The sequence below is a fragment of the Ursus maritimus genome, unplaced genomic scaffold (assembly GCF_017311325.1).
Source record: "Ursus maritimus isolate PB19 unplaced genomic scaffold, ASM1731132v1 scaffold_19, whole genome shotgun sequence".
Taxonomy (NCBI): domain Eukaryota; kingdom Metazoa; phylum Chordata; class Mammalia; order Carnivora; family Ursidae; genus Ursus; species Ursus maritimus.
Window position 1 is genome coordinate 57,610,174 of NW_024424341.1, and position 23,504 is coordinate 57,633,677.

At 51.7% G+C, this 23,504-nt stretch overlaps 1 protein-coding gene across 4 annotated transcripts in view; it reads right to left on the minus strand.

Moving 5' to 3' along the window:
* Positions 1-1,097: 1,097 nt before the first annotated feature.
* VRK3 (VRK serine/threonine kinase 3) overlaps positions 1,098-23,504 on the minus strand; it is a 32,869-nt gene continuing 10,462 nt past the window's right edge. For 3 of the 4 annotated variants that reach the window (XM_008684566.2, XM_008684565.2, XM_008684567.2), the window contains exons 6-15: positions 19,760-19,821; positions 18,139-18,205; positions 17,079-17,163; positions 16,531-16,636; positions 14,970-15,062; positions 13,160-13,292; positions 11,657-11,777; positions 5,949-6,007; positions 4,053-4,201; positions 1,098-1,467 (exon numbers count right to left, since the gene is read on the minus strand). In XM_008684566.2, coding sequence (XP_008682788.1) covers positions 4,053-4,201; positions 5,949-6,007; positions 11,657-11,777; positions 13,160-13,292; positions 14,970-15,062; positions 16,531-16,636; positions 17,079-17,163; positions 18,139-18,205; positions 19,760-19,821 — 875 coding nt within the window. In that variant the 3' untranslated portion in view covers positions 1,098-1,467. The remainder of the gene's footprint in view (positions 1,468-4,052; positions 4,202-5,948; positions 6,008-11,656; positions 11,778-13,159; positions 13,293-14,969; positions 15,063-16,530; positions 16,637-17,078; positions 17,164-18,138; positions 18,206-19,759; positions 19,822-23,504) is intronic. The other variant, XM_008684568.2, reaches the window with a different exon arrangement.

The following is a 23,504-nucleotide window of genomic DNA, read 5'->3' on the forward strand; positions in this document are numbered from 1 at the left end:
CTCTCTCGTTGAGGAACATCCCCTTCTGGAAAGCGCTATACACACTTGCTTTCAACTAGGAAATGAACACCAGTTTGCTAATCTCCCCTGCGTCCCCCAGGCAGGCAAGAACTGGGGAGAATGGTTCTTCCCCAATCCAGCCTCTGACCTCCTCATGCCAAAGTAATGGTGGAAGATTCCAGATCCTCAAGACCAAGTCTGGGAGGTGAGTGTATCCCTCCGTTCAGAATCCCTTCCACTCTTGTCACTGGCCACACGCTGCTGGTTGGGCTGCCTCCGAAATCTCTCCGCAGACTCCCCCTTCCTCCAGCCATGGCCACTGCACAGGCCTCACGCTCCCGGGGTGGGGGGCGGTGCCTGCTCCTCCACCATCTCTCTCCAGGCTCTCTGCAAAGGCGCTTCCCCTCCCTGGGCCCCTTGGTCTCCATCACAGCACTGTGCCTTTTCTCCAAAAGTCATCTCATTTAACGCCTTCTTCCACTCGACTGGAGGCTCCATGAGCTCAAGGGCCTCAGCGTGTCTAGTTCATCGGGATCCTCCATGCAGCACGCTGAGTGCCACGCAGCACACATTCAAGATATGCCTGCTGAATATTTGTCTCATATAAGGAAGGATAAGCGTATGGAAGAGGAAGGGTACATGGATGGGAGAATGAGCAGATGGATGAAAGGATGAAAGGTGGGTGGGAGGGTAGATGATGGAAAAGTATATGGAAAGATGGATGGATAGATGGAACGACTGGGTGGATAAATGGATGGATTGATATGTGGCTGGCTGGCTGATGGTTTGGATGGCTAAATGGATGGACGGATGGATGGATGGATGGATAGAAAGATGGATGGATGGATGGATGGATGGATGGATGGATGAATAGAAAGATAGATGATCGTTGCATGGATGGACGGATGGATGGATGGATGGATGGATAGAAAGATGGATGGATGGATGGATGGATGGAAAGATGGATGGATGGATGGATGGATGGGTATCTGCATGAAACTTTGGATAGATGGGTGAAAGGTTGAAGGGATGAATAGATGGAGAAAAAAAGAAGGTAAACTTTTCCAAAAGAAACTCCTTTTGCAGACACTCAACTCTCCATCTCCAATGAAACAATTTATTACCAAAGCGTAAAGTTGCCAAGAGTAGCAGGAAGGGTCCCCACTGAGGGGGCTGGCTCACCCCTTACCACGGGTTCAGGGGTCTTCTCTGTCTACAACCCCAGTGGCTGGTGGGAGATGATGGCTGAAAGGACGGGACAGTCAAACGGAGGAGTTCACATTATCTGGAGCCTAACTGCCGGGTTCCCTGATGCCAACCAAGATACTGAATGAGTGTTGCTTAAAGCAGCAGCAGGTATGCACATTCAAGGGATCTTTCTAGAAGCGTATCTGTGATACTACAGCAGGCCTTGAGTCACATTTCTTGTTTTGTTTTTTTTCGACTTCAAACCTCAAGTCAAAAGTTCTGGAAGACAATAAAAATGGCTGTTAGTGTCCTATTCATTCAAGGAGCACCCATGAAGCCCCTACCGTGTGACAGGCACTTTCTAGAGACAGCTGATACTACCATGAACAAGAACCTTTGCTGGGTTTATGATTTGGAAGAGGGGGTAGAGACGCTACACATTGAACATGGACTTCCCTCCAGAAGGGGGCCGGGCATGTGGAAAACAGGTGATGTGATGAGAGGGGGTAGGGAGGTGCCTCCCTGGGGCAGTCAGGGAAGGCTCAGGTCTGAAAGTCAATAATGAGAAGGAACCAGTCATTCAAAGATGAAGGGGAAAAAACGTTCCAGACTGAGGGAATGGCAAGTGCAAAGGTCCTGAGGTGGCATCAAGCTTGGCCTGGTTTAGAATCTGAGGGGAGGAGGACAGTGCGGCTGGCACAGAGTTGATGGGTGGGGTGAAGGGAGGAGGGGAGGTCAGCCTCGCAGGTCAAGGCAAGGAGCTGCCGTAAAGCACGGTGGGATGATCTTCCAGTTACTCCAGGGTCATCAGGCTCTTTGAATAGCATCTCCTCATTAAGTTCCTAACTGTGGCACAAATCTGCCACTGAGTGGACTTACTCAGTTTCAGACCCAAAGAGGTCTGAAAGAGGTAGTTAGGTTGAGTTTTTTTTTTTTAAGATTTTATTTATTTATTGTCAGAGAGAGAGAGAGGGAGAGAGCGAGAGAGCGAGCACAAGCAAGGGGAGGGGCAGAGGGAGAGGGAGAAACAGGCTCCTTGCTGAGCAGGGGCCTCTGCACAGGGCTCAATCCCAGGACCCTGGGATCATGGCCTGAGCCAAAGGCAGAGCTTAACCAACTGAGCCACCCAGGCATCCATAAATAAAATCTTTAAAAATAAACTAAAATAAAATTTCCATTGCACCGGGTGGACAGGAAGGCGCTGCAGGACCGGGAAGCCCCGATATGAAGACTGGAGTCTGTGCATCTGGCCAGCGAGGGGCAGGTGGGGCTGCAGACATGAGCCAGACAGAGGTCACCCCACGCTCATGGAGCTCACCACCAGTAGGCGACTATGACAAGTGCCTGCGCTGCCCTTAGCCACCCCCAGGGAGATCCCGGGAGAAGGGGGGAGGCAGACACCTGGAGGAGATGGACCAGGGAGGCTGGCAAGCGCCCGGAGGGACAGGGTGAGTGGATGAGGGGTGTGGGGCGGGGGGTGGAGGGGCAGGCGGTCTCCTGGACAGCTGTCTGCTGAGCTGGAGACAGGTGGCGGGCAAGCTGTGTGGGTGGAGAGGGTCACCCCTTCACTTTCGGAGAGTGTCTGTGGTGGCGGCTGGCTGTGGGTGGTGGAGTGTGGAGTGGTGTCCCCAGTCTCCACCCACTCGATGCCAGCAGCACCCTTTCCCCAGTTGTGACAACCAAAGGTGTCTCCAGACATCCCCTGGGGGCAGCATGGCCTCCATCTGAGAAGCCCTGACTTAGACAAACACTGAGCTCTGATTCCAGCCAGCCATGAAGACAGAAATCACAACTCCGTGGACGGACGAGGGCATCAGGGAAGCTTCGCTTCAGAACACGTCCATGCAATCTTGCCGAAATGAACTGGCGAGTGAACTTAGTTTAGGTAGTTTTGACCTCCCCCAAATTCCTGCACACCCTCCCAGGAGCTCAAGGGAGCGTAGATAGGTACACGGCTCCAAAAGAGAGCAAGCCAGTTCTCTCTTTCAAAAAAAGAAGCCCAGGGGCACCTCGGTGGCTCAGTTGGTTAAGCGACTGCCTTCAGCTCAGGTCATGAACTCAAGGTCCTGGGATCGAGTCCCGCATGGGGCTCCTTGCTCAGCGGGGAGCCTGCTTCTCCCTCTCTCTCTGCCCGCCGCTCCCCTGGCTTGTGCTCTCTCTTTCTCTGTCAAATAAATAAATAAAATCTTTAAAACAAAACAAAACAAAATAAGAAGCCCTTCCACAGACACATGGGGACAGCCGAGTGAGGCCCGTGCACACAGGTGTTCAAGGTAACGATGCTTGTAACACGAACACCCGGGAAACCAAGCAAATGCGCAGCCGCTGGTTATGAAGAGTATCCTTCCAACCCACGGGGAGAATGGTGCCACCACAAACAAGGTCGTGCCCTCCTGCGCGGACAGGGAAGAGCTGGGTGTGGAGCTGGGCACAGAGCCAGCGAGTTTTGTGGTTGGGGTGGGGGACAGAGGGTTGGGGAGCCAACCCCAAAGGAAAGCAGAGGCTACAGGTGGATGGATGAATGGATAGAGGGATACAGAAACAGATGGATGAAGAAAGAAAGATGGAGAGAACAGTGGCATCTTGATTCTATCTTCCTGGCCCTGAATCCAGTCATGCCTAAAGCTTCTCCCTTGGAAGTTTCTTGCTACGAGAGTCAATCAATCCCCCTTTTCCTTAAAGCCAATTTGAGTCAGCCTCAAGCTACTTGCCATTCTCGAGGGCTAGAAGGTTCAAGAACCCAATGGAAATATCCAGAATCTACCTGGGAAGTTGACCCTGGAGTAAATGGCGTCTGGGAAGCAGGGTTGAGGGCATGGGGGGGGGTGGGTTCAGACTCACGAACTCCTTGCACCGGAACCCACCTATGGAACCATCTGGAGGTCCACAGGGTCATAGGCTGACACCCGCAGGTCCTGCAGCAGGGCTTCTAGATTGTTCCTTAGCATGGTGTAGGGAGGTTTCTCGTCATACTCAAGGCTCATCACCACCTTCATGTACTCCTGCAGGGTCTCTGTAGTCAAGACACCCCCACCACGAGAGAGGCCTGAGTGGGACCCCTGCAAGCCAGAGCCTGGGGGGCTGTGCCCAGTCTCTGCCATGATGCCCATTTGCTCAGTGCTTCCTCTGTGCCTGGAACTGCCTCAGGCACTTAGATTAAAAAAAATTTTTCTTTTTTAAACACCAAACATATGTACGATAGAGTGGTATCACCAGCACGAGTATACCCATCACCCAGTTTCAACAACTACCAGCTCACAGCCAATCTCGTTCATTGAAACCCCCGCCACTTCCTCCCTAAGCAAATCCCAGCTAATTATATCATGTTCCCTATAAACGTTTAGGGTGTTATCTCTAAAACAGGGGTTAGCAAGCTTTCACTGTGAAGTGCCAGAGGTGAACAGTTTTGGCTTTGTGTGTGTGTGTGTGTGTGTGTGTGTGTGTGTGTGTGTTTGTGTGTCTGTGTAGCACAGAAGCAGCCACAGATGACACGTAAGCTGGTGGGCACGGCTGTGAGTGAGGCAAGACAGGTCTGTTTATGGGCGCTGCAGGCTGATTTTAGACAAGTTTCATGTACCACGAAATGTTCTTTTTTTCCCTCAGCTACTGATTTTTTTAAAGATTTTATTTATTTGAGAGAGAGAGAGAGAGAGTGCATAAGCAGGGGGAGCAGCAGAGGGAGAGGGAGTAGACTCCCCACTGAGTATGGCATCCCCCCCCAGGGCTGTGGCCCAGGACCCTGAGATCATGACCTGAGCCAAGTCAGAGGCTCAACAGACTGAGCCACCCAGGCGCCCCTTCCCTCACCTATTTCATAATGTAAAACAATTCTTAGTTCACTTGTTTCCAAAAATCATGCAGCAGGGTACCCGGCTGGCCAGTCGGTGAAGCGTCTGCCTTTGGCTCAGGTCATGATTCCAGGGTCCTGAGATCGAGCCCCGTGTTGGGCTCCCCGCTCAGCCGACAGTCTGCTTCTCCCTCTACCTCTGCTGCTCCCCCCTGCTCGTGCCCTCCCCCCTGCAATAAATAAGTAAAACCTTAAAAAAAAAAGTTTTGTAAAAACAAGGCTTCTGTAAGACAAGACCAGGAGTGCGTGTATTTGTCTGTGTTTGTTTCACACACAGAGGAAGCCCAGGCAGCAGATCGCGGAGGTTGAGCTCCTCCCATCTCTGCGCCATGTCCCTGTGCAACGTCTGCCGCTTCTCCATCACGAGGCGGAGCTACTTGGCCACCTGCTGAGTCTGGGTCGGCCTTGTGACTTGCTTGAATGGGGCAGAGTGATGTTCTGGGACTCCCCTGCTCTGTAGCTTCCCCCTGTGTCCTCTTGGAAAGCTGCTCTGACAGACCTTTGAGAAGAAGCCCAGAGCTGAGGCCTCCCAGACCTGCCAGTGACAAGCCAGCACCAATCGCCAGATGGGAGAGAGGAGCGCCGAATGAGCCCACCCCAGTCGAGCCACCGGATGGCGGCATCAGCATGCATCCCCCTGCCCTGAGGGACCAGGAGAAGAATCTCCTGGCAGGCCGTGGCCTGTATGGCTATCCCCAAGAAATGTTCATAGAGAAATGTAACATTGTGTGTGCGGTTGTGTACGTGCGTGTGTGTTGTTCTTGAGACACTTGTGAATTTTGCGGGCGAAGATTTCAGTTTTTCTAGAATGGGCACAGATGCATATGAAATTTGGAGAGGCAAGGCCAGGATGGACCCAAGCCACCTGTCCCCACCACGGCCCCCAAATGTTCCGTCCCCCTTCAGGACATACCTGAGGGACAGATCCAGCGACTGCAGTGTCCCACGAGGGTCTCCGGGTTGTCAAGAAACCTGACAGGACAGAGGTGTAGGCAAGAGGTCTTTTAGGGAAGGGAGAGCAAACTTTTACAGCAGAATGTCTAGCAGATGTACCGTAGACTCCTGTTGTTTGCGGTAGTTATGCCCTGTAGCTGGGGGCTGCCAACACCCAATCAGTGAATGCTTTTAGGGGAAAGAGCATCAGGTGCCTGCCAGGTTCTGGTTACAATGTTTTCACTGTGGCTTCAGCTGATCCCTACTTAACTTTGTCTTGTGTGTGTTTGTGTTTAAAGATACCTTGTTTACTATATTGTTGATTTCTTCACATCGCGCTCACAGCTGGCAGCACCCAAACTCGCGCCTGCAGGACGCCCACCTAACACAAGTATTTTCTCTGCAAGGCACATCCCAGCCTTCTTACACCTTCGGAACACTAGACAGCTCTTCAGCACCATGCGTGGGACCATTTTAAACGGCAAAATCATCAACGAAAAGCACAAAAATCTGGAAAGTGTGGCATTAAATGGACCACATAAAGGACCCTTGTTTATAGGGCGAGATTCAAAATGAGAAGGCAGAGCATTGCCTTTTTTGACCTCAGCTGGGATTGTGTGCATTGGACAACTCAAAATTTTCTCTACTTTGTGTATGTCTGAGAATGATCTGGAAAGCACTGTGAGTACTGCTTCTGAGGCAGTGAACAGGGAAATTCACAAATACGGAACCTGTGAATCATGAGGACTATCTTCCTCTTTATAAACGCATGCACGTATTTGTACACACACCACACACACACACACGCGCGCGCGCGCGCGCACACACACACACACACCCTCTTGTACCACTCAAGAAAAATAGAAATTCATCCGCTTCCTTTGCTCCATCCTCACAGTCCCAGCTCACTGTTTATCTTCTCTGGCCTGGACCACTGGCTTGGCTCCCCACTAGCCACATAGTGCTTGGGTGCTGTCCTTGTCTCCCCAAACCGCAGCCCAGAAGTCCCCAAGCTCCGCTCCACCCTGCTGCTCCACAACCCGCTCTGACCCATCCTCTCTGTCCAGTTCAGGCCTCATCCTCTCTCCCTGGACCTCAGTCTCCTCCCCAGCTTCCTGTGCACCCCCCACATGGCACTACAGACTTCTTATGCCCAGAACTGACTCTGCCCCTTCCTGCTCCCGGCCGTCAGGGGACTCCCCAGTGCCCTGGTGGAAAACCCCAAGCATGCAGGACTGCCAGTCCCTCTGGTTTTGTCTGACTTCCTCCTCTGATCTCATGCTCTGGCCACATCAAGCCCCTTCTGGTCCCCTAACTAGGTCAAGCATTACCCACGTCTCTCGGCCTTGGCAATACTGTTCCCTCTGCCCTGGACAGTCTTCCCCCATCTTGGCCCCCAGCAGGTGGCTGCTCTCCCTTCTGCACACTGCTCAAGGGCTGGTCTCCTGCAAGCCTCCCCCAACCCCTCCAGACAGAGAATGAAGATCCTTCCCGAATGCCTGGGCACTGTGGGCGTAGCCCATGGATGTCCTAAGGCAACTGCCAAAGACATGGGAAGGGCCAGGCAGGTCTGACCCTCATCCTTCCCGCAGCCTCAGGGTATGTGTGGCGAATGGCTGAGCGATGGCACCAAAGAGCTGTGCCCCTCACATGCCATAAATCATACAAGCAACTCTACCACTGGCTGTCGTGTCTGGGGGACCTCCCTGCCCAGCCTGCAGCCTTAAGACCAGGGACCAAATCCTACCAGCACCTGGGCTTTCCCAGAGGGGATTTGCACACCAGAAAGCCTTGGAGAATCAAAATGTCTCTCCTGTTTCTTTTATTCATTTATTCCATCATGAACTAGAAAGTGCAAAAAACGAATAAATGTTGAATGAATGGAAAAAGGCCATGCACACCAGGAAGACACCCTAGAGGACAAGTTAGGGTTCCAGAAAATGTGCATGTGGCAACGTCGCCCCCTCGTGGTGCTTTGTGTTACTGCTTCAGGTCTTGGGACTGAGGCCGGGTGGGGGTTCTATAATGAGCCCATGACCACCAGCACTATCCCCCTGTGCAGCATCTTGATGTTTCTGACCTTCCCTCTTTGGCTGTGGTTGGGATCTGGGGCTCAGGGAATGAATTGTTAGTCACACTTAAGTCATCTATTTTAAAATTATTACTAGGACCTATCTTACTCTGCACTAATTCGGTGAGTGCAGAGCCTCTTAGGAAAGCACATCCCACTCACTGATGGATCTCCCATGAATCGGAAGGCAGCAGAGTTGTGAAGAGGGGGATGGAGCTGCTCTGAGGAGTTAGAGGAAGTAGCGGAAGGAGGATTCAACCCAGTGGAGCCTCCATGGGTGATTTCACTGATGACCAGTGGTGCCCTCAGCTGATTCCCATCTGGGTCTCCGGCATCTCCTGGCACAGGGACTGGCACATAGATGCCCTCGGGAAACAGGTTCTGGATGAATGCTTGGGTAAAGGCACCCAGTGGCCTGAGGCCAGGCAACCTGCCTTCCCGCTGCTCCCATGATGCTCCTAGGGCTGCCTCCACCCTCATGGGCAGCGCCTGCTTCCTGCCCAGGCGTCTCCTTGCAGCCTGGGAACTCCCCAAGGCTGGGGCCGCACCTGCCTGACCCGTGGGTCCACACTGAAGCCCGGGCCTGTGAAAGAAGGCTCGCGCGTGCTTTCTTTGTTCATTCATTCCGCAGCTATTTCGTGAGCACCCACCATGTGCCAAATGCTGTGCTGTGAGCAAGAGCGATGGGGAGAGACGATGCGGTCCCTGCCCGCACAGAAATCTGCCTGAAGGTGGCACCGTGGAGGGGTCTCTACCTGCTGTCCACTGTCACTTCTCCCCTTTAAGGGCAGAATCTCAAGGGTCAGCAGCCCCAGGCTGGAGACGTTTCCTAGCCCCCACTGTAGCTTGGGGTGGCCAAGTGACCAAGAGAAGCGTGTCATACCCAGTCCTGCCCTTCAAAAGAAACGAGAGCCGGTGGCAGCAGAGCTGCCCCACAGGAAGATATATGCACGTTGAAGGGGTCGCGGCTCTGTTCCCAAGAGGGCAGTAAACATCTACCTCGTTTGAGCCACCGTGATTTGGGATCTCCTCGGAAGAGCAGCTCAGCTTTGTCCTTAACACAAGAGAAGCGCATGAAGGAGCTGTTCACAGGCTTTGGGAACATTTAATGCTTTAGCAGTTGGGCCGAACACTCCTACTGCCGCTGTTACCAATTCTGTGACTCGTTTTCACCTGGCTTCGTTTCGAAAATGGAGAGCTACTAGAAAACTAGAAAGGAAGTACAAGGATAAATTCCAAGAAAATAGGGCAATGGGCTCATGTTCTGGCAGGTTCTGAGGCAGAGGCTGCCTGTGGAAGGCTTGGAGCCCAGGAGCTCTCTGTCTCTCCCTCCTTTTGCAGAGAGGTCAATCAGCGCCAAAGTGAGACATCCTCCTTGCCTCACTGCCCTTCTGGAGGCGACTCACCTGTCACCATTGCCATGAGACCTGCCCGGGCCATTAAATCTAAAGGAGCGGTGCGTGCTCCTACCCTGACAGTCCCCCTGGTGGGTACCCAGGGCTCTGACCCATATGGTCCCAACCAGTCTGGCCTGCGAAATGCTCTGTGTTCCACTCTTTGTCTCTTTACTGTCTGTCACCACCACTAGGATAGGAGATCCCAGACGGCAGGGATGTTTATCTCAGTTATTCCTGTATCCCCAGGGACTAGAGCAGAGTGTGGTACACAGAAGGTGCTCAATAAGTAACTGATGAGTGAAGGAAGGCTGCATCCGAGTGCCACCAATCCATCTGTGATAAGCCTCCCACACGGCTTCCAGGTGAGAGAGACTTCTCTGGAGTTGAATGGCCTGGCTGTGAGCCTAAGCACCTCTCCTTAGTAGCTGTGTGACCTGGGCTGATTTCCTACGCTCTCTGTGCCTCAGTCATAGGAGCATTTACCTCAGAGTTGTTCTGAGAATGACATAGGAAGCACTGGGCGCAGTGCCTGGCACAAACAAGCATATGATAAACGCTGGCCTCAACTAGGTCATTATGAGTAGGCCAGTGTGATGGGGGCAGATCCCCTCCTCTGAGCCCCACAAGCAGGAAACCTGAAGCCCTCACCTGGGGAGTGATTGAGCAGAAATCTGAAGGGGGATGAGATTCAGGGCATAGTACCATTTGTGCCAATCAAATACACACCGAACAGCAACATCACTGATTTTTCAAGGATCCAGATACATCCAAACAAATTCAGGAGCACTATTTGGAGGCAGTGAACTAGCAACGTAGCTAAAGTTAGAAAATATAGCACTAAGTGAAAAGAAGCAAGAAACAGAATGAAATTTATAGCTCAGTACCATTTATGCAAATTAAATACACTCATCATAGATTGTTCAAGGTCACAGACATGTCTGTACAACTCATTGAAAAGCAGGAGTCAGAAGCAGTAAACTTGATGCATGTGTAATGATGCGGTTAAAGTCTAAGAACACGGTGCTGAGTGAAAAACGCCAGAAACAGATGAGATTTAGAACAGAATAGTATTTATGCAGGTCAGACACACACAGTGCCGCCACCACCACACAGGTTAAGGATACAGATACACTTAAGCAAACGCATCAGTAGAACATATATTTAGTACGTTTGAGTGGGTGTCCGTGGTTGAGAGAAGATGGTGGGGGGTTATAAAAGGGAAAAAATAGAACAAGAGAGAGGCTCAGCATGAACCAGCAACACGGCACACAGATAACTGAGAAGCACATGGGACTCCATGCTGTTCCCTGGAGTTTCCCCTCTTCCCACCCGGCACACCTTCCCTGGATAATCCCATTTTCTCCCAGGGCCTCGGCTGACAACTCCTGAGATAGCAATGAGGTCTGAGTCTCTGTTTAGACTTCACTCCTGCACTTCAGACATGGATGGTCAATCATCTCCTAGATGGGCCTTCCTGGATGACTCCTAGGCAACTCTCACCCCGCCACCCAGGCTACAGCAGATTTTGAACCCCAACCTGTGTCCAACTTTGCACTGTCCTTGGTGCTGAAGTCCAAAGTGCCTGTGCGCACATCCCTCCCAGCCCTGCTGCCCGCTGTCCTTGGTACTGAATGTCTCTCCGCATTCCTCGCCTCCCCCCTGCTGTCCTTGGTGCTGAATGTCTAAAAGAGAACCAGCAGGATCTAGTGGTTTTACAACCAGACGGCAGAGAAAGGAAGTGTGGACATGGGTGGCCGGTGTTGCCACATGCTGAAGCAGGGCCCAGGCCTAACTGCTTGGGCTGCCCACTTGTCTGTGAAGGAATAAATGAGTCATGGTGTCCTGTGCACTGTATTTTCTGCAGGTCAGGCTCTGTGCTGAGTGCTGTGTACCTGACTCCCCTGAATCCTTCCACAGGCCCTGAGGTAGGTGCTAATAAGATCTCATCCCAGGGACAACACGAGGCTTGTGGAGGTTATTAGGCTGCCCACCCAACACACTGCAGTCATGGGGTCGCAGTCTAACCCCAGGCAGCATGACTCCAGAGCCCACACCTGTCTGCTGGAATGGATGCTACAGGACATGCCTGCGAACTGCAGAGGCCTTGGCTCTGTTGGACGCCGCCTCCCCCTCCTTTCTGTTCCCTGCTGGGTTCTGAGCTTCTGCCCCACCTTTGGGGGTTCCGGGCCAGTGCTGAGTTCTGCTGACCCCCAGACTCACTTCTGTTTCAGCTTCATGATAGCCTCGATGTTGGGAAGGCACTTTGTCCACGGCAGGAACCCGTACAGCCACTTCAACAAACAGTAGCCCAGGGTCTCAAGGTCACTGCGGCGGGAGGGCCCTGGGGAGGGAAGGCAAGAGGTGACAGCTCAGTCCGAATGCTCCACCCACTGACACATCCTCTTCCTTTCTCTCTCTGACTCAATGCACTCAACCACCCAAGCACATAGGATCTTGTCTGTTCCTTTACTTTTCATTTGCCTGCTCTTGTGCTCTTGTGAGTCTCTCAATTACTCTCATTCACTCTCTCAGCTGTCTCTACATCCTGCTTTCACTAGCTTACTCTTGCATATACTTGTCTGTCATTCATGCACTCATTCATTCAGTGGGACCTCAGAGCTGTGTACCAGGCCCCATCCCACATTCTTAAATCCCAGGCAAAAGTTTGGTTGGCTCCCTGACCTTGACAGTCTAATGGAGACACAGTAAGGTGTGGGATTACCTGAGCTACAGGGGTGGCAGAACAGGGAATGAGGGAGCCCAGAAGGATGGGCACCCAACCCAGACTCAATAGAGGATAATGGAGACTGTGGAATTTTATTTTTTTATGCTTCTTAAACAGCATGATTTCAACAATTCATGTAAGCATATAACAAGCACTGAGAGTTGACTATGCCAGACCTTCTGCCCCTCGATGCTTCAGACACAGGCACCACCCCTCTCTTGGGGGAGCTCAGTCCGGTGGGAAGACACAGGTAGGCAAGTGGATGGCCATGACATCAAGGGATTTGGGAAAAAGAGCCTCAGACTTCCTCAAGGAATCTTCTCCTCAAAGTACTCTCTTCTTACTCTGTACACTTTTCTTGGGTAATCTCATTCCTCCCCCAGGGCTTCAGCTGACAGCTCCTGAGATACTGCTGGTATGTGGGTCTCTGTCCAGACTTACTCCTTTGCTCCAGACATGGATAGCTAGTTTTCTCCTTGACAGCCTCTCCTGAATGACTCTTGGGCAACCCAAAGAGTTCCAAGTCTAAACCAGTTCTTGAATCTGACCCCTGGACCTGTGGAACCGCCTTATGTTCAGCTGCTTGCTGTCCTTGGTGCTGAATGGCTACCCTACAACTCCCTAATGCAGGCTATCCATGGTTCTGAATCCCTGTTCTAGCTCCCTTAGCGTGATTCCTATGTCTGGCCACCTGCTGTCTGCGGCTATGAAAACCTAGAGCTGGGGTACCTGGGTGGCTCAGTCAGTTAAGTGTCCACCTTTGGCTCAGGTCATGATCCTGGAGTCTCAGGATCAAGCCCTGCACCGGGCTACCTGCTCAGTGGGGAGTCTGCTTCTCCTTCTGCCCCTCACCCTGCTCTTGTGCTCTCTCTCAATCTCAAATAAATAGATAAAATCTTTAAAAAAAAAAAAAAAAAAGAAAGAGAAAGAAAACCTAGAGCTGCCCTTGTATGAGAAGCATGCCTCCATGGTCCTGAATACCTTCTCTGGACTCTTACCACATCCCCTGTGCAGGTCAAGGCTAATGAACTCGAGATCCCCCTCATGTGGGCTCCTGCTGCCTTCCACGTAGGCCACGTGTCTGCCGTCGGGGGCATAGCGGAAGGCAAAACCGTAGCCTGCCAGCATCACCTGTGTGGACATGGGGAGAAGCCATATCGTTTGGAGGTTAGGAGCTTGGAGTCTAGAGTCGGAGATTTCAATCATGGCTGCAATTTGAAACAACTGAATGCCAAGCAGTACAGAAGGGTGTGAAGTGAAAAGAACCCAAACCCACCACTCAGAAGTAACTGCTAATAATCATTTCTTTTCTTTTTTTAAGATTTTATTTATTTGACAGAGAGAGTGGGAGAGCACAAGCAGGGGGAACAGCAGAGGGAGAGGGAGAAGCAGGCTCCTCAATGAGCAGGGAGCCCAATGAGGGGCTTGATCCCAGGACCCTAGGATCATGATCTGATCCGAAGGCAGACGCTTAATTGACTGAGCCACCCAGGTGTCCCTATTTTATTTTTTTGAAGATTGGTTGATCGATTGATTTAGAGAGGGAGAGAGTGGGGAGGGGCAGAGGGAGAGAGAAACTTTAGCAGACTCCTCGCTGAGCTCACGACCCTGAGATCATGACCTGAGCCAAAACCAAGAGTCGGATGCTTAACCGACTGTGCCACCCAGGTGCCCCACCCCTGCACTTACTTACTTACTTTCTTTCTTTCATTTGTTCGTTCATTTATTTATTATTATGTTAGTCACCATACAGTATATCCCTAGTTTTTGATGTAAAGTTCCATGATTCATTACTTGCGTATAACACCTAGTGCACCATGCAATACATGCCCTCCTTAATACCCATCACCAGCCTATCCCATTCCCCCCCGCCAAAGCCCTCAGTTTGTTTCCCAGAGTCCACAGTCTCTCATGGTTCATTCCCCTTTCTGTTTACCCCCTTTCTTCTTCCCTTTCTTCTCCTACCGATCTTCCTACCTCTTATGTTCCATAAATGAGTGAGACCCCTGCACTTTAATAGTGGTTCTAGGCATTAAAATTTGGAACCAGACAGACCAAGTTCAGCCATGCCTGAAACCAATGAAGCTCTGAATTTTCCACTCAATGGGCCAATAATTTGCAATATCCCCTTAAACACTTTTTTTTTAAAGCCATGTTAAGTTGAGTTTCTGTCATTTGCAACTGAAAAAGTAATTAGAATTTACTTTAAAATGTTACTTAATCAGTACTCTACCCGGAGTGTATCCTTAAGGTTTCCCCACCTGACTATTACAATCAATGCTGTCAGAAACATTTTGTACATTTATCTTTGCACAGTCCTGTGAATATACAGATAGGACACATTCCTAAAAGAGGAACTGGTGGATCAAAAACACGTATGCATTTACAGTTTTGACTCCTGTATCCAAACGACCTTCCAGAACGGTTGGCCAATTCACACTTGCAACAGCATGTTTCCTTCCATTCTTATCAGCAAGAGATACCATTCTTTTAGCTTTTGTCCACCCCTAAAACAGGAAGTGTTAATTTTTCATTTCTATGATAACTGACATTGTTTAGGGAGGCTGAACATCTTTTCACGTATTTAACTAACCTGTGGATTTCTTTTTCTATGAACTGCTTTTCCTAACCTTTGTCCATTTTTTTACTAAGTTGCTTATCTCTTCTTATTTATTCAAAGGAGCCCTTTACATATGACGAATGGCAATTCTTTGTCTGCAGCAAGCACTGTGAGATACATGGAGATTTTGAGGCAGATGAGATCCTGAGCCCAGAGAGCCCCTAGGGTGGAGGGGACCTGGCTATTACCTGGCTCAGGTCCTCTGGATTCACAAAGATGTTCTCAGCTGTCACATTTCCATGGACATACTCATTCTCATGGAGGAACTCCAGGGCATCCAGCTGGGGGAAGAAAGCAAGCCATCACCATGAGCAGCGTGACGAACACAAAGAGGCTCTGAGGCGAAGCCCGGTGAAGGAAACTCCACAGTAAAGCCTGGGGCCAGGAGGCACTACTTGTGATTGGAGGGGGGAAGGGTGTTTAAGACTGAGTAATTCTGAGTGAGGCATCAGGAAGCCCGCTCTGATGACATACCTATGCACATCTTCTCATTAGGTTTTTGAAAAATCAGCATTAAAGGTAATATTGGTTTTCCATCTATCTCTTTTACCTATTTCTCAGTTGACTGCAAACTCAGGAGGGGAAGATGTTGGCTCCTTATTGCCATGCCTCCCCCGCCCCCCAAACCAAAAAAGCAAAACCCAACACCCACATACATCAAAGACTTCCCATTTCTCAGAAGTATGTTTAGTTAAGCAATTTGTATTTCTTATCCCTCGCTGACTTCTCCACTGAGCTCTAGACTCATACACTGAACTGCCTGGGTGTTAGTTACAGCCTGACTATATCCCCAAGCCCACCTTGACCCCAAGGCTAACCTGTCCAGGAGATTCTGCTTGTTCTACAAACTCTCTGTCCCCACAGCCCATCTCCTCAGGCCTATCCTCTCATGCCAACCTCACCTGGCCTCCTTATCACACCCTCCAGTCCATCGCCATGTGCCCCATGGGGTCCTTCTGTACCCAGAGCTGACCCTGCCTTCCCTCTGTTCCCAACCCTCCCGTGGCTCCCCAGTGCCCTCAGGACAGAGTCCTCAGCTTGGTGTTCTATGTGACTGGTCACTATTGACCTCTCTGTGCCAACCCTACCTTACCCCCCCCCCCCATGTCAGCACAGAGACCTTCAGGGCACACCTAGTAGGTCATTCCCTGGCCACTCCCAGCTCTCCAGCAATTTAAATTGGGTCCTCAGATCCTCCATCATAGTAGAGGGACATTTCTATTTAGAGTACTTTCACAGCTTGTGAAACTGCTGCTTTAATATCATCCTCTTCCACTAGACATAAAAACCATGTCTCTGTTACTCCCAGCCCCTGGGACAGTGTCTGACACCCAGAAGCGACCTGATAAATATTTTATGAAAGGATGGATGGACAAGGGAATATATCAATGAACAAATGCCTTATGCTCCCTCTCCCATATACACCTTTGCCTAAGCTGTACCCTTGGCCTAGAACATTCTCCCCATGTATCTCCTCCACTCCCACTACTCGGCCACTCGTGGCTTAGAAACAACCTCCACCAGGAAGCCCAATGGAGCCCATCATTTTGACGCTGGGGCCCCTTCCTACAACTCCCACATGGGAATGCTTATCACTCTGGTTCTAATGGCCTGTTCTGGTCAAGCGCTAGCCCGCAGTGTCCAGCAGAGGGAGGCATGGGCTGAATGTGTCAATGAACAAGCCAACTGATAATCTAGGATCCAGTGCACCATCCGCCGGATGGGAGCCAGCAGCTTCTAGGTACATACCAGCCGGCAGGCCATCTGGAACACGCACTTCACCGACATTACATGCCTTGGGCTGTCATCCAGGGCCGACTGAAGGCTCCTCCCCAGCATGGGAAACACCAAGAACCTGGAAGACAGAAGTATCCCAGGATGGGGGAGAGATGACCAGGGGAGGGGGCAGAATATAGACGACCGAGGCTGGACTCTGGCTGGGTGGCTATAAGGTCCCAGTCCTGGGCAAGATCAAGGGATCCTGATTGTTAGGCTCAAAGCTGGGGAGAAGGAAGCCACATACTGGCTCCAGGGTCCCGGGCACATGACACAGAGAGAAAGAAAGGGACCACCGGGGGGCGCCTGGGTGGTTCAGTAGTTAAGCGTCTGCCTTCCGCTCGGGTCATGATCCCAGGTCCTGGGATGGAGCCCCATGTCGGGCTCCCTGCTCAGGGGGGAGACTGCTTCTCCCTCTCCCTGCTGTTCCCCCTACTTGTGCTCTCTCTGTCAAATAAATAAAATCCTTAAAAAAAAAGGGGGGGGGACCAGCAAGGTGGCCAGCAAGCGAAGTCACTCACCTGTACTTGTCCTGGTGAATGCCAAAACCGATGCAGGTGGGGATGGCCAGTAGGGGGATCGCGTTCAGCTTCTTCCACTTGTTCACTGTGGGAGACAGGGGAGCGAGACGTCAGAGCCACATCTCCCCCCCTCCCCGCCCCGTTCCGGGGCCCACGGCCCGTTCTCAGGGCAGAAGCAGAGACTGCCTGAGCCCAGGCCAGACTGTCAGACCTCTGTGGGCGGGTGACAGTGGGGTGGGGGCAGGGGGCGCGTTGCTGGCCTCTGACTATAACCTGCATCTGCAGGGGACAGGGGTGAGCCCGGCTGAAAGCATACACAGATCTGGCGTGGAAGGGACAAGGAAAAAAGAGTGACCTCCGAATTCACATGTATCATTAGTAAGATCAGGGAATGTCTCAACTGTCGTGGCATCAACTAGAGGTCTGCCCATCTTCCGGGATCTCTGTTGGATGGTACAGAGCCAGTGGCGTGCTGATGAAAGTTTAACGACTGGCTGTCCAGGGAAAAATAGCCCTGACTGGTTGTATTTGCCAATTTTTGTGGCGTAAACACTTCCCACCACGGCCCATTTCAGGCCACGGATCTGAGATCACGGAATGTGGAGCTGGAAGAGACGCGGCACGCCATCATATGGTATTTTCACCAAGCAGATACAATGGATGCGAGCAAAGGATGATGAGGTCTGCGCTCCTGGCCTGTCGGCTGCTATGTACCTAGACGAACAATCAGGAAGTGATGAGTTTGGAGTATTTGAATATTTGTTATTGTTCTTAACATAATATATTTGATTGTAAGTTGATATAATTGATTTTAAATAGTGACCGTTTAGCAACTGCCTTGCGGTCCTGAAAACTGAACACCTGGCTCTCCAGAGCTGGCAGGGCCAGTCTCGGCACATGCTGTCTGTCCTCTGAGGCCTGAGGGCTGACGGGTGATGGGGCACATCTGGACCTGTAATGTCATCCCCACCTTTCCCACCCCTTCAGGGGGAAGCTAGCTGTTCTGACCAAGCTAGTAGCCCCAACTCTCTCCCCCTTTGCCCATCTCCCTGCAGAATACCTTGCAAAGGCTTGGCAGCCCGCTGGAAGAAGTTCTGCTCGTTGAACAAGCGCCCATCCTTGGCATCCTAGTCGGGAACGGCAGGGGGAGAAGGCTGTCACAGCGGAAGCTCTTAGACAAGGTCATTACTGGCGGTGCATCACCCCCGGTTAATGCCAGCAACCATCGCCATGACCCCCACATCAGAACCAAATTCCCTAGGGTGCTGCATGTGAACATGTGATCTCCCGCTGCCCAAATTCTTCTTCTTTTATGATAGGATCCATGAGTTTTCCTAGACATGTGGCCTTTGGCTAAAAATTACATTTCCCAGCCTCCCTTGCAGCGAGGAATGACTCTGTGACCAACTTCTGGCCTACAGAGATGTAAGCAGATGAGATGTGGGAGACTTTAAAAGGTTGTGCCCTCAAAGGGCTGGGCAGCCTCTCCCTTTCCTCTTCTGTGCCAGCTGGCTGGAATGCAGAGGAGATGGCAGGAGCTGGGGCAGCCATCTCAGCCCATGAAATGGAGGTTATACAGGACAGGTACAGCTGGCTTCTCAAGAGCATAGGATTAAAGAGAGCTAGGTTCAAATCTCAGCTCTGCCATTCATTCCTTCTTTTTACAAAGCACCTAGTACATTCCGAGTATTCCATTGGCATTGGAGATACAGCGGTGAACAAAGCAAATTGCACACTGGGTGCCCCTGGGCAAGTGATCAAGTCCGCATTGCCTCATCTGTTAAATGGGGGGAACAAAGTAACTACCTCCCAGGCTTGCCTGTGACACTCTTAGCCCAGGGCTGGGCATAGAAACAGCTCTCTCTCTCTCTCTCTTAATTATTAAGTTATATTTTTTCAGAACAGGCTCTCAACAAGCAGGTGCTATCACTCATCTGTGAGCCTGGCTCCGGAGCCCACTCACACAGCCTCCATCTAGGGCCATGGGAGGGCACCGGGACTGGCTGCCCCAGTGTTCCAGGGGTGAGAAAATCTGAATAAATGAAGGGAAGAAAATAAAAGTCACCCGTAAGTCTGGCTCTCAGGGATAAGGATGAGGCTACTAACCAGGACCATATGCTTTTATTAGGCTCTTCCTCTATGCTGAGGGATGCGACTTGCCTGGCGGGTTGCTCTCACTTTCTTGGTTGGTTTTCCCATTTGGCTGCCCTCGAGTGCGTGTTTCCTGTGTCCTAAGGTTGTGTGTGATTTCATGCCTCCTCTGTGCAGGGACCCTACCTGATTGCCTGTCTGATGGACCCCAACACCCAGCACAGTGATATAGAGTGGGTGCTCAAGAAATACATGCTATGAGACAGACAGGCAAGTGGGTCACAACAGTGTGGGTGTTAGTGGCTCCCTCGCACAGATGAGGAAACTTGGACCCAGGAGGGCACCTTCCCAGACTGCACAGCTAGACAGCACCCAAACCAGGGTGCGGGGTGGACCTTGCTGCAGCTTCCGGAGCCCCCTGTGATAAAGAACCTGAGGCTGGAGGGAGATGTGCCTGGCCCAAGGTCCCAATGCCCCCTGCAGGCCAAGGGCGAGCCCTCCTGCCTGCACCAGCCCTCAGAGGGGCCTGGAGGTTGGTGGTGTCCTAGCCCAGGCCCTCCCCTCTTGGCACCGCCCCTGGGGATACTCACAAGTTTAAGCGAGAACGTTTGTTTCTGACTTGACTTGCAGGCGAAGGAGGAGAGAGCCTCAGCTGCGGGTGAACAAAACGAGCCAAGTTATCATCTACAGGGAAGGCGAGAGTCATGGTCCCCAAACTTCCCAGGAATGAGCAGCACTTCTGCTTCTCTGGTTCCCTCAGGTTCAAGTGCATTCTTGGCTTTCAAGACCCCTTCCTTCCTATTTTCAAAGAGGTTCTTTTTTTTTTTTTCTTTGTTAATACTCAGCTACACACAAAGGGTTATCGATGAGAAGCCCAACTGCTCACCTTGGAAAGGCTTGCTTGCAAGGCTGGCCCTTGGCTAGTGTCTGGTAACCTGGGTTTGAGGAGGGTTCCAGCATTCTTGAATAACAAGAGGGGCCCCCAGTGCCCAAACTATCATGCTGAACAGCTGCTTTCCTTCTGGGAGTCTAGAATTTTGGTACGTTCCAGGCAGAGTGCGTCTCTGTGACCAGCTCCCAGTAAAAACCCTGGGTTCTGAGTCTCTCAGGACTGTCCCTGGTAGATGACATTTCACACATACTGTCACACCTCTTTGTGCATCCTGTGTGACCCCACGGGGAGAGGACTCTCGGAAGCCGGTGCTGGTCTCCCCCAGACTTCATGTGTCTCCCCCCACCCCCATTGCCTGTGCTCTGTGTCCTTTTGCTGTAATGAATCATGGCATGAGAACAGCTACGTGCTGAGGCTTGTGGGTGGGTCCTCTTTGTGAATAACTGAGCCTGGGGGGTGGTCCTGGGGACCCCCAACACACCAGCCATTTGCAATTGTCTACACATATGGGCAAGTACCATATTACGGATACGGATCCCCTGTGAGGAAGAACTTGTTGCCCCAGGCCCACCCCAGTCCTACCCAACCCGGGGAGTGCTGTCACAGGTAGCCTTCAGCCCCTCAGGGGTCCCCTCAGCTGCAATCCCGGGGCGGCCCATATCCAACAGGTTTTCAAGGGGGATGTAAAGGCCCAGCTGTGTTGGCCAGACACAGAACCATGCTGAAAGACCACTTTTGCTCCAGAGTCCCCACAGGGCCAGCTGAGGCTATGGCTGGGCCACACCCACCACCCACCTCCTTCTTCCCCTCTTCCTCGTAAACACCTTGCATGTTTGTCCCATTCTGTTCAGTTACAAACCCCGTGCCAAGTGTGGGCTTTACACGCATGTTTCCCTTTAAAGTATACTATGATGTTATTGTTACTGCTGTTGCGGTCATCGTTAGCGCCACCTGCTGGAAGAGATGATTGTGGAGGGAATGCTCAATGTGTGGCAGCTCTTAAAATATCATTATTAGCACAAGGGCCACAGGCAGTAAGGGCAGAGCTGGCTCCGCCTCGCTCCTCCAGAGCCCATGAACTGAAACACTGCAGTCCATACCCGCGGCTTTCCTACCCCTTAATCATCCAGGTTGGTGTTGTCTAAGATGCTGAGCTGAGGGACAGGGAGGTGAAAGTTACCCAGAAGCCATCCTTGCTCTCAAGAAGCTCCAGCTGGAGCAGGGTGGGAGCCCAGGGTTTACAGATTCAGGGCCAAGGGTGACCCGAGCCGAGCCAATAAGAGGAAAATGTGTGAAGGGCTCAGATCTAAGGGTATAGAGGGGGTCCTTTCCAGCTACGAGAGGGGGCTTGGGGAGATCGTCAACAGGTGTCTGGAGCTGACAGTAGCACCTCTCATGCATACTAACCCAGCTCACAGAGCTCCCACACGGGCAGATGACAGGTACATGCCTGACGTGCTGAAACAGGCAGGAAGTGCTAGCAATTTAAATACGATCTCCTGGGGCGCCTGGGTGGCACAGCGGTTGCATGTCTGCCTTCGGCTCAGGGCGTGATCCCGGCATTGTGGGATAGAGCCCCACATCAGGCTCCTCCGCTATGAGCCTGCTTCTTCCTCTCCCACTCCCCCTGTGTTCCCTCTCTTGCTGGCTGTCTCTCTGTTGAATAAATAAATAAAATCTTTAAAATAAATAAATAAATAAATACGATCTCCTGCACGACTCTGCAGATTACGAAGGGCTTCTCTGCCAATAGCCCGGGGAGCCAGCTGGGCAATTCCCATTATAGAGGGGAGCCAACAGAGGCCCAGGAGGGGCAACGGACTTGGCCAATGGCTCCTGCAGAGCCTGGCTATCAACCCAGGGCTCCAGACTCTAGGACTTAGGGAGACCCCTGTCTGATACAGACCTGATACATGGAAAATCCCTATGTGCTCCCAATGCCGACAAGGGACAAGGGCGTAGCAGGTGAGCAGGTGGAAACCTCCAACTGTCAGAAGACGGGCGATGTTGAACCTGGAGCCTCTGGGATCCATCATGACCAGAACAGCGATAGGAAGCACTTGTACGGTGCTTGCTGCTTTCCTGTGCATTGCTCCGCCCATGTAACTTTCCCAACGACGACCCTTCGAGGTCAGTACTATTACCATCCCATTCTGCAGATGAGGAAACTGAGGCACAAGGTCATGATATCGCTTGAACCTGAATGAGGTCAGACAATTAGCTGCCAGCAGAGGCAGGAGATCTTTGCCTGTGCCCTGCCTTCGTCTGGCACGCCCATCTCTGCCCCAACCTCTTTGTCGTGGGCCCAGTTTGAAAGGTGCTTAATAAAATCAATAAAATCATAGCACTGGGGCACCTGGGTGGCTCGGTTGGCAGAGCGTCTGACTCTTGGTTTCAGCTCAGGTCGGGATCTTGGGGTCGTGGAGTCGAGCCCCGCTTTGGGCTCCACGTTCAGTGGGGAGTCTGCTTGAAATTCCCTCTCTCCCACTCCGTCTGCTCCTCCCCCACTCATGCACGTGCTCTCTCTCTAAAATAAATAAATAAATCTTAAAAAAAAATCATAGTGCTTCCACCTGACGGTTAAGCTGGAGTGTCCCCACAGCTGGAGGCATGTTTGGGATGGCCTGACTCTGTGGGTCTCAGTTGCTCCCAGTGGGCATCCAGCAGTGTCTGGAGACAGTTTTGGTCGTCATGATGGGGGGAGGGGAAGGGTGCTACTGGCATCCAGTGGTCTCTCTAGTGGCGTCTAGTGGTTCTCCCAAATTGTTCCAGGGAGACAGGGAGGATGACGTCATAACTCAGGAGCTGACAAGAAAAAGTGCCCACTCACAGGGCTGTATGAATAAGGGAGTAAGACGAGCTGATTGGTGGGATGAACTGAGGACGGGGCACAGAGTGGGCCAGGAGTGTCAGTGGCTGTAAAAAAAAAAAAAAAAAGCAATTCTGGGGGCACCTGGGTGGCTCAGTCTGTTAAGCATCTGCCTTCAGCTCAGGTCATGATCCCAGGGTCCTGGGATCGAGTCCCGCATCGGGCTCCCTGCTCAGCGGGGAGTCTGCTTCTCCCTCTGCCTGCCACTCCCCTTGCTTGTGCTCTCTCTCTCTCTCAAATAAATAAATAAAAGCTTTTTTTTAAAACATCCCAATTCTGGCTGCTGTTGTTATTTTACTGTTTTTAACTACAGGACATAAAACTGCACCACTTCTTGACTGGTGCAAACTGGCGGAGGAGAAAGGCGAGGTGCCCGGGGAGTGACGTGGCCCCGGGACACATGAAAAGGCACTCCACAGCCCTTACCAGTCCTGCTCCCCGCCCCGACAGTGGCCCATGCCCAGGTGGCACTTCCAAATTAAAGATTTCCGATCAAAATCCAGGTTTCTGGCTTTTCCTGCGAACTTGGAAGATCTCTGGAGCCAGATCTCTGGCTATTATTAACATCTCTGGG